Source organism: Adelges cooleyi, unplaced genomic scaffold (genome assembly GCF_023614345.1).
Source record: "Adelges cooleyi isolate 19-005CV unplaced genomic scaffold, UGA_ACOO_1.1 ACOO_flye_CR_arks_rails_tigmint_CR_PRNA_21, whole genome shotgun sequence".
NCBI classification, from domain to species: Eukaryota; Metazoa; Arthropoda; class Insecta; order Hemiptera; family Adelgidae; genus Adelges; species Adelges cooleyi.
Window position 1 is genome coordinate 483,039 of NW_026095871.1, and position 11,358 is coordinate 494,396.

An 11,358-nucleotide genomic window follows, 5' to 3' on the forward strand; every position below is an offset into this window, starting at 1 on the left:
TCATTGTCGGATAATATAAAGTAATGTATAAATAATTATTGTACACACCAAACGGGCCGTTTGCAAAATCGTTACATCTATGTGGACTACGCGGAGGTTAACTACTATCGGACGCCAACTGTGTTTCGTTTTAAAGTTGGGCAAAAAAAAAGTAAATCCAATGACCATCGATCGGTGACAATATTATTGCGTCCACAACACTTAACCGATCCTAAATTCCTAACCTAACCGGTCTTACGTGTGGGATAGCGCCGCTGTGTGTTTGAACGCTATATTACATGTTTGTTATCAAAGGAAAAGCAATTGAGAAAAAAAATCACAAAACAATCAAAAACCACCCCCATGCAATTATTTGACAGCCATAATACAATCCTTCTGGTGTAGGACACCCATTTTCTAGGGACAATATAATATACTTAAAAACGTCTTGTGAAATTGGGCATGACTTAAGCCGCGTAAGTCATCTGTAATCGACTGTTTGTCTACTGAAAAATCTTATAACTTGACTTACACCGAGACCGTCCACTTGTAACTACAAGACGTATAGGAAGAAAATAATCTAAAAAAATATTCATATTTTCCGAGGAAGTTAACGTTTTGCGTCAGATGGATCGCCCTGTACACATGACAGCCACAGCAGATACCGCGCGGCCGGTGAAAGGCGTACGCTCGGTGTGAACGCCGACCACGGCATGGGCCGCAGGGACTGAGGACTATGGATGAGACGGCCTGTGCCAACGCGTTTACCGCCAACCGGATTGATCGCGACTGATCGACATGGATCATTTTCTCGGTCGGTCCGTCGAAACGACAACAAGTGTCGTTGACAATAATATTATTGATGTGTCACCGTTGTTGTTTGCCATTGCGCAACACAGACCTCGGTGCAAAACCCGGTCTAGAAAGTAGGTCTCCCTCTCCGCGCGTCTCTCCCTTGCGGCCGGCAACCGAACCGGCGGACTCACGGTGGTGGTCCCGGGGTCGTCCACAACGGCTAGCCGGTCGGCGGGCGGGCCGGGGAGCAGAACTCGTCCACTTCCATTTTGGGCGGTTGACACTACAAAACCGTCGGTCCCTGGTGATCTACAGTCATTCAGTCGGTTGGCTCACACGACAACTGTGGTTAATTTCGATAATCTCAACTTCGGTGTGTGCCAGTTTATATCACAAAACACTATCATGAAGGGCTATTTGTACGCGTTGTGCGTGCTCGGTGTTTGCGCTTACGCGTTCGCCGCGGACGACAAAGTCGCCGCCGCCGCCGCCGAAGACAAGGGCCAGGACAAAACCCACAACAAAAGAAGCCTCGGACTGGGCTTAGGATTCGGTTTGGGCGGTGCGGAATACGGACCGGCCTTCGGTTCGGGATTAGGGCTGAGATCGTCGTTGGACTATGCCGCCGGTGATTACGGCTTGGGCTTGGCGTCGTCCAGGCTGTCCTACGGAGGAGGTTACGGTTACGGAGCCGGTGCCGCTTATGGGTTCGGCGGCGGCGCCTTGTTGGAAGCGCCCAGCAGAGTCATCTCGAAAACCGTTCTCAAGGAGGTCGCTCAACCGTACCCGGTGCCCGTGGAAAAGCACGTGCCCTACCCCGTTAACGTGCCCGTGGCCGTGGACAGGCCGTACCCCGTGCACGTGCCCAGACCGTACCCGGTGCACGTCGAGAGAGCCGTACCGTACCCCGTGAAAGTGGGAGTCCCGCAACCGTACCCCGTCTACAAGAACGTCCCGTACCCGGTCAAGGTGCCCGTCGACAGGCCGTACCCGGTGGACGTGCCCAAACCGTACCCCGTAGTGGTCGAGAAACGCGTGCCGTACACCGTGGAGAAACACGTGCCTTACCCGGTGCACGTACCGGTAGACAGGCCGTACACCGTGCACGTGCCGGTGGAGAAACGCGTACCGTACCCGGTTGAGAAGCCGGTGCCTTACCCGGTGCAAGTCCCAGTGGACCGCCCGTACCCGGTCACCGTCGAGAAGCACGTCCCGTACCCGGTAGAGAAGCCCGTGCCGTATCCAGTGGAGAAGGCCGTGCCGTACCCGGTCAGCTATCCGGTCCACGTCGGAGTCCCGTACCCGGTCGAACAACGTGTGGCCATTCCAGCTCCGGTCGTCCACGAAGCCCCGGTCATTGCCGCCGCACCCGCTCCAATCATAGCCGCTGAGCCGCTCAACGATTGCGAACCGGCCGATGCCTGGAAGAAGTAAAGAGAAGCGGTAAACTGCAACGGCATGACTTGATTGTGTTCAAACACACATACAACTTAGACAATCAAAATCTAGATATGTATTTTTAACCTTAACACGTAAGATACTGTTATACATATCTCATCGTTCATTTCATCACCGCAACTATATACGTAATAATGATATATATTGTTATAATATTAGATCTCAAATGTACAAAAGTTGTGTCGCAACTTTTTGGAATGCCGCTAAAAGGTCGTTTGTGATATCGCCAAACACTCATTGTACTTGAACAAAAAATACATATTTTAATTATAATAATAATTGTATTATACAAACCGATAAAATGTTCAACACTGTTACACAAACAATGTTATACGTATGTTTAAATATATTTTTTTTTGTATACTATGTAAAACCACGTTTTTGTTCTATTTGTCGGCGATAGTTTTCCTAATTGATAATTATTTCCTTTATTCGTTGGTGTGTGTTTACAAAACATTTACAAAATACCATTAAGATAATATCTAACAACGTTAATGGTTAAACATTACATACAAGCGGTAAGTACGACAGAACGTTCCTGAAATCGTACGCCTTAACACAATCATTTTAAAACGTATTCTCCTATTTAGAAAACATATTATTAAAAAAAAAAATAATATAAATTCGGTAAGTAAACGACGAAAACGGTAAAAAAATACATTTCAGTGTTAAGCTTTGTAAAAATGGTAGTGTTGTTATCAGAGTTAAAAAATATTAAAAAAGGTATCTATAATACTTTCAAAAACGTTTGAGAAAAACTGTTTTCCTGGCAGTATATTGACATACAACAACGGTGCGACATGTTCTTCTCTTGTTCTATCCAACGACCATGAGAAGGTATAGCCTATAGGAATTTTAATTTCCATACATGTGTACCAGTGTAAATTAAACGTTAACGACACCGGTTTTGGTAACGACATCAATTAGTATTGCAATAACAGTCATACACAAACTTTTAAATAAACAAAATCATTAAAATTAACATAACCGACAGTGGTTATAATGTCTATTAAAATAAAAATAATCGTAGTCGCCAGATGTTTTCTTTTAATCGGATGCAAAGACACATAAGGTCCAAAATAAATTACACAATCCGGCAACGGCAGACAAAATAATCTGTCATTGATGAATCCGCTTTGAAAATATCAAGGTGTAGACTTAAGAGTTGGTCATGGAAAAAACCATATTATTTATTTATGGGGAAAAAAAATAGGTGAGTTTCTAATAACGCGTAGAATCTATTATCTCGACAAACGGGCTAATAAAATACAATATTGCGACTTAAACTATTTTTTGACTACCCAAAAAATCATGATTGTTGCAACTTGCAAATCGTACCTATTCAATGTGGTGGTCTACCCACTCTTATTTTCAACACTTTTTTTATACGGTCAAAACGCATTTTATTATTTTGTTAAAAAAAACACAATATTCATATATTTATGCACTGGTATTAGTTTTCAGAGCGACTTGGACCGACCCTGTCCTACATAATAGGTATATATATATATATAATGTTGCGGTCAACCAAGGTACGTTGCTTTATATATATATATATACATATTTTACCTTATTCAATACTATTTCGTTACAATAATAATATTGTTTGTGTAATATAATCTTCTCGCGCCATCCATATAAAAAATATTGGCCTAGCACAGTGTATGTGACCTCAATAAGGATCGCATTTACACATATTATATGTACTTATATTATATAGTTGGACTGCAAGTAAAATATTTTTATATTATTCTTATGCAGGTAATCGGCTCTTTGAACGGCTCATGTTATACTTAGGTCTTATACTTTTTTGGCGTGGCAAGGGGGGTGGGTTTTTTTTTAATAAAATACAATAAGAGAATGGACGTTGACACCGCACGTCAAAAAGTTGCCTCTCACCACCACCCCCCCCCCCCCCCAAAGAGCCGGAATTGCTCTTTTTTTTCTCCTACCGAGTGTTCTCCCTCGACGGTATTTTTTTTTATTTATTAATTTATACGTGTATAATATGGTATAGTTCTTATTTTTTTTTATTTGCCCCACTGCTTTACGCTATCTCGGTTGCAATTCTATTTTCGCGCTTCGTTGTAGTTTGAATCGTTAAGCCGATTACATTTCTTCGGTTCACTCGCCGTTATTGTGTAATGGATACGACGGTGCTAGAGATGAGGGAGGAAAAAACTAAAAGGAAATTTGCAACGCCAACAACTGTTCTGACTCGCACAAAAGGGACGAGCAGATTGGCGCTGAAACATTTCTATTAGGAGGGTCAGTGTCCCTACGCGAGAGTGTAAAAATTTAAACTTGAAAAAATTCAAAATTCATAATTGATAATAACTAATAACTTCGGTTGACAGGCAGCAGCTTGAAGTTAAACGGTTAGGCTATGATTTACTTGTGACTCAATCAATAATATTTCACTCACAAATTATAAATCATTTTTTTTATCGCTGTTTAAAAAAAAAATGTATCTTTTTTGCGGTTACTTAATTTTAGAAACGTTTACAAAATAATTAACTAGACCGCTCTACGGCAGTACAATATTTGTGTGCGTTTCATTCTGGAATATAAAAAAAAGTAATTAACAGCAATAAGCGATTCGAGTGATTTTTATTAAAATATTTCAAACCAACTGTGTACTATATTGACTAAGTTATTTCGAAGTAATTACAAAAACGTCTAGGACGACAACTTTTCAATTTAACGTCGATTCTAATTAAACCCCGATTGATTACTTAAGATTTATTACTTATGTATATTTTAACTAGTTGCTCTCGATTGAAATTCTTGGGAATAAATTAAAAACGCCCAGCTATAATATGTCAATCTGTCGATAAACCGTTAAGTCCAAGTAGAAAACACTCGAGTTTTAAATTGGTTGAATTATTTTCTGTTCCTTGTAAACGATCAAGATGTATAAATGCCAATACCAAATTAAATCACTATAGGTAATTTTTTGTACAGTTAAAAACAGAAATGAGTGTGCTATCAAATAAAAAATATAAGTATAAATCATTATCATAATTTATTTACAAAAGATGTAAACGACGGAATGCATAATGTGTTATCTTGGTCGTTTTGTGAAATTCATTAGCTGTAAAGTTATTTATGTTATAATTTGTAAACAAGATTTCTCTTTGGATAACGTGGACAGCAATTTCAGCAACTAATCGTCCTATTTTTTTTTATTTTTTTAAAGCGCATTACCAAACACCAATAAAACATATCTAATAATATTGAGACTAGACATTTGGACAATTAGCATAATTGCTTACCGCGTAAAGATCAAGGCTTGGAGTGAACTACTTGATTTAAATATATTATTAATAATGCATTACTATTTGGGATTTTAAAATAAAATTCAAATGTTGTTCCAGGGTCACAGTAGCTCCAATCGATAAGCTGTCTTAATTAATACTTAATATTTTTACATTAAAAAAAAAAAAAACAAGTTTACCTGTAATGACTTTTAGTACTGTTCAATAAATGTAAAAAAACAAATCAATTCACTTGTAACGTTGTTGCGATAATTATAACATGTATTTAAACAATGAATTGTAATAGTACAATAATTATTATTAGACAAATGTACAATATAATATGACAAATTAAGATGGTATAGGTATTACTTAAACTACCTACTGAATAAACATCCACGCTTTAAGTGTTTCTTAAACAGACTTGTTTTTTCATTAAACAATATAACAGTTAAGGTCAATATTTGTTTGTCATATCCGTCCTGCGATTTCAAGTCAAGATAGAACAGCCGTTGTACTCTATTCCTGGACAGACAGTAACATATTATAATATTATAAGAAATACACTATTCTCACTTCTGCAACGGTTTCTCGCGATCTTAACGTTACCTAACTGGAACAAAAGGCTACTAAGGATTGAACAGCGGTACGACCAAAATATCAAAGCGGTGTGCAGTTGCTTTGCTTTGGGAAGGAGGAGGTGTGCGAGAGTCCTTAAGGGTCATCCGGGACACTCGAGTAAGGACTCTAGCGCACCTCCTTTGGGGTGGTGCGAAGGGTATGATTATAATAAAGCGCAGCACGACGAGAATCGTCAAACAGGTATTAGTCATACTACGGTCGCGATTAGATTCGACCTCGGCAATGACCGACCGCGGTGACCGCCGACCTGCTGCGGGGAGAACCTCCCCCCCAAAAAAAAAAAAAAAGCGCGCGGTGGGAATTTTCAAAATCCTAATAGGGGGTGCGGTGTTAAAATCGAATAACTCTCGCCCGACAGATGAGGGTCAAAGAAAGAGAATGTGTGGTGTGTGTCAATCAACGAGCAAATCATTTTAAATATGCACTAGGAGGGTGGAAAAATTACCGGAGAGGACCTGCCACTCGTCCCCGGCGGACTGTCGCACTCCGATAAAGCCAGGGAAACGGGAAATACCATCAGCGCTACCTTATTGTATGTGTATATATATATATATATATATATACATGCTCGCTCATCGAAAAATAGGCGTGCGGTTCAAACACACACACACCCTCGGCCGTTTAAACTCAATTACCGTTATATACTACGCCTATAAGGGTCTGTACTGTCATATTATACGGTATGTAACGCGTCGGATGACTGGAATTTTTTTTTTTTTTTTAGTCATCCCGGCCAAAGGGTCCTTAGCTGTTGGGAAATCTAAAACACACGGGCTACCGTTTTGAAATTTAAGCTTGTGTTATTGATGCCTCCGTGCGCCCTCAGTACGCTGGGATGGGCAAAATACAGTATCTTTTCGACTAAATACAGAATATACAAGATACACAATCTGTAATGGTTAATAATAATTGATTTTTTTTTTTATTATATAACATTTTTATACTTGGCAAACTTACATTACATGTATGTTAGTAATACTTCTCGTTCTTGGCAATGTATTTGATTTAAAAAAAATAGATAGCATTAGTTTTAAAAAATATATTAAAGTCTTAATATTTAATGTAAGTCATTAATACAAAGTAAAAGCATAATGAATAATAAAAAAAATTAATTTCCCTCGATTAGCACTCGATTGCTTACCAATATAAGAAAATAGTGATGTAAGTACTAAGTTTATAAAAATAATACCGAATATAAATTATATTAAAAAAATAAACACAGTCAAAACGAAAAATAATAATTCTCTTTGTATCAACAACTTAGTTAGTCGATATATACTTAGAAAAAAATCACAGTCTCATTATGTCATCAAGTAATGTAATATTGCACTATTTTATTCTACATTATGAGCAGAGCTGTGAATTTAATGCACTAAAAAACAAATATGCAAAGAAAAAAGTACTAAAAATTTAGCTTTAATTTTTTAATATTTTTAATACTATAAATTATATTATAGTCTATAATAATTAGTGAAATTTTAGCTAATATTACAAATCAAGTCTTACGATTTATGAGTAATAAACTCTTGGTTGCTTCTTAAGAACATTTACGTTTTTTAAATACTTTATCGGATAATTTAGATCTAGCAAATGAAAAAAGCGTTTCAACATGAGCTGCTGACAATATGTACAATGTATTTTCTATATCCCTGCGTGTGTACCTAACCCAAGTCGTTGACCCGTGCGACTAGCCGAGTCTGCCGGCTGTGACATTTTCGGTATCGCGCAACGGCTATAGCAGGTATAGGTATTGTCTTAGGCATGTGCATATACCAACACCGGTATAGTTACTCAATCGGAACGCGGAATGCAAAAACTTATATATCATTATATACCTCGTATATACACACAAGACGCCGACAATTATTATTATAACGATTCGAGACTGGAACGCTTATTGTATTATATTATATTATATACAATTATCGTATCAACCCGGTTAGGTAGGTCACAAACACAATATAATATTTCAAGTGTTAGCTGGGGCGACTTACTGGCCGCGTCGTAAATTAAAAGAAAACCGTTTTGGCATGTTGCATATTATATCAATATAATATACTGGACTCGATGGCCGATAATACCCACGGTATTTCAATAGACATACCATTACACACGTGGTAATATGTATATTATATTGTTGACCAACGTCGGGAACTAAACGATATATCGACGCTATTGTCTTATGACGGTTCAAGGCGCAAGAACGTCGTTGAAATAAAAGATTACGTGATCTGGTATAATTAAAAAAAAAACGTTTAGAATCTAATAAGTTGACAGATTTACCAAAGTATAAGTAGTTGCGCGATTTAACACATAAACTCAATGAAAAAAAAAAAACAATAAATTTCAATAATCATACATCATTTATCAACCCTTAATAAAACCCTTTATGCATATGGAGAAAAAAAATACTGTCAATACGATAAAATGTAAACTATCACTCTGATTAAATTGACAAACAGCCGAATTTTTGATTAATTATTTACTAACTAATGGTACAATATATTTGGGGGGTGGGGGCGGTTTAAGTATAGCAACTTTTGGACTTTGAATTGTCAGAGCGAAACCAAGAGGATAAAGGTCGAAAGGAAGACGGCGTTGTTCTTGTAAAAGTCACCCGCCGGTTACGATTTGGAGATAATTAATTATTAATTAATTCGTACAGCGGCGATCGATTAATTCTATTCGGGCGACGATTAGCTAATGACCGCGGCCGGTAGCCGCCAAACGGGTCGATGACTCGTATTGGTCGGGCACGGCGCCGTGCACGATATGCACGGTACACATGCATGCGGCCGCGGCGATCTTGTTGTAATAACAACAACGACCACAACGTGCGCGACGCGTGTTGACCTTGTCGGGTTTTACTTTTTTTCAGCGAACCGTAATCGTTTCTTCCCGGTGTCGTCACGACAACGTTATATTATTATCATTGTGCGCACCGATTATGATTGTGCACGGGGAGAGAAGTAAAAAAGTCGTTTCAGGTGTGTGTGTGTGTGTGTGACACTGAATGGACTCTAGAAAGTAGGTCTCGCGCGCGCGGCGGCGGGGTGGGAGCACAAACCGGGTTCGTCGGCGGACACTACAAAACCGGCGGATTTCAATGGACAGCACTCATTCGGTCGTTCCAATCTGTAAATCGAGCAACAACACACATCATGAAAACGGCAATATTCGCAGTGTGCGCGTTCGGGTTGTGCGCCTACGCCCTGGCCGCCGAGCAGCCGGCCAAAGACGGCGACAAGAAGAAGTCGGCCGACGACAAGACGCAAGGCAAGAGAAGCCTGTTCGACACCGACTACGGTTACGGCGCCAGCAGCTACGGCTCCAGCGGTTACGGAGATTTGAGCGGCTACGGACTGGGCGCGAGCTACGGCGGCGGTTACAGCGATGGCTACAGCAGCGGTTACGGCAGCAGTTACGGTAGCGGTTACAGCAGCGGTTACGGCAGCGGTTACGGATACGAGCACGTGCCCACCAAGGTGATCACCAAGGGCGTGTCGGTGCCGTACCCGGTGGAAGTGAACAGACCCGTGCCGTACCCCGTCAAAGTGGCCGTGCCGGTCGACAGGCCGTACCCCGTGGACGTGCCCCAGCCGTACACCGTGCACGTGGAGAAGCCGTATCCCGTGAAGGTGCCAGTCGCCGAACCGTACCCAGTGGTCAAGGAAGTGCCGGTGGCCGTCAAGGTTCCGGTCGACAGGCCATACCCGGTGCACGTAGAGAAGCCGTACCCGGTGTACGTGACCAAGGAAGTGCCATACCCCGTGGAGAAGAACATCCCGGTGCCCGTCAAGGTGCCAGTCGACAGACCGTACCCCGTGCACGTGCCAGTCGAGAAAATCGTGCCGTACCCGGTCGAGAAGCCCGTCCACTACCCCGTCAAAGTGCCAGTCGACCGCCCGTACCCGGTGCATGTGATCAAGAAGATCCCGTACCCGGTCGAAAAGCCCGTGCCGTACCCAGTTGAACACGTCGTGCCTTACCCGGTCAAAGTTCCTGTGAAAGTCGCCGTGCCAGTGCCATACGCCGTCAAGACCTACCACCACGAACCGGTATACCACTCCGAGCCCAGCTACAGTCACAGTTACAGTAACAGTTACCACGGTAGCAGTTACCCCAGTAGCAGTTACCACGGTAGCAGTTACCACGGTAGCAGTGGAGGATACTGAAAACAACCGCTCACGCTAGTCACGCTCAATCCATTTGCCGGTTACCAATACACAGTATTACAATATATATATATTTATACTCATAGTTTACTTTGCCAAGTTACCACGGCTGTAATTATAGGTATTCGAGCGTTTTCGACTTTTTCAAACGAAAATCAAAATTTAGCCTCAAACGTATTTTTAAGTAGAATAATTCGAAAACTCAACTATACCCAACATCTAAATAGTGTTGTACAATTATATTACTGTAATCGTCATTCATCGTTGTTCAATCAAACACAAATTATATTATGATTTTTAGATCTCCAATGTTCGCGTACAATTATTATTATAGTTGACACTCTGGGCCATTGCAATGTACGTTAAATATTATAATATTATTATTGATAATCATTTTATTATTGTATTTCAGCTCAAATATATATATATATTCATAATACCTATCAACTTGTTTGTAAATAACTGTACAAACCACAAAAACTATAATATGATATGCGCGTTATTGTAAAACGTCGATAATGTTGTGTGTACTCATTAATAAAATACATTTATTTTTTTTTCAATTTAATTGTTAGTACTATAATCATTAGTAGGTACAATATCAGCCAAAAACGAATTCATTTTTTAATCCTATTAATTGTACGGTTTATAAGACTGTAAGATTATATTGAAAAGGTGTGCAAAAAATGCAAACAACAATACAAATTTATTTTTAAAAAAACTGTAATGAAAATAATATGTGTAGACCAAAACAAAGGTGTGTTACTTGTTTTTTATAATAACAAGTGTTTAATCATCCATAGGTAGCCATGTCACTAGGTATTTTCTGTAATATAGATGATGCATTTGAGAAGTAAGTAACCTATAACTATTAATTTACTTATACATATATATTTGTATAATGCAAATTATTGAGTAGCCATAAAATGTACTAAGTATCTCTACATAAAAATGTATGTTTTTTTTAATGGCTGCACAGTTTGTAGACTGTAATATTCAGCTCTAGGCGAACTGACTAATAATAGTACCCCATTTCAAATTAATTACCTTTT

General features: G+C 39.8%; 1 protein-coding gene across 1 annotated transcript; it reads left to right on the forward strand.

Annotated features, from left to right (window-relative positions):
- Positions 1-1,080: 1,080 nt before the first annotated feature.
- LOC126834843 (uncharacterized) lies at positions 1,081-10,869 on the forward strand. Its single transcript, XM_050567038.1, has 2 exons — positions 1,081-2,204; positions 9,097-10,869. The coding sequence occupies exons 1-2, from the start codon at positions 1,180-1,182 to the stop codon at positions 10,304-10,306; spliced, it is 2,235 nt and encodes a 744-aa protein (XP_050422995.1). The 5' UTR covers positions 1,081-1,179; the 3' UTR covers positions 10,307-10,869.
- The last annotated feature ends 489 nt before the right edge of the window (positions 10,870-11,358 follow it).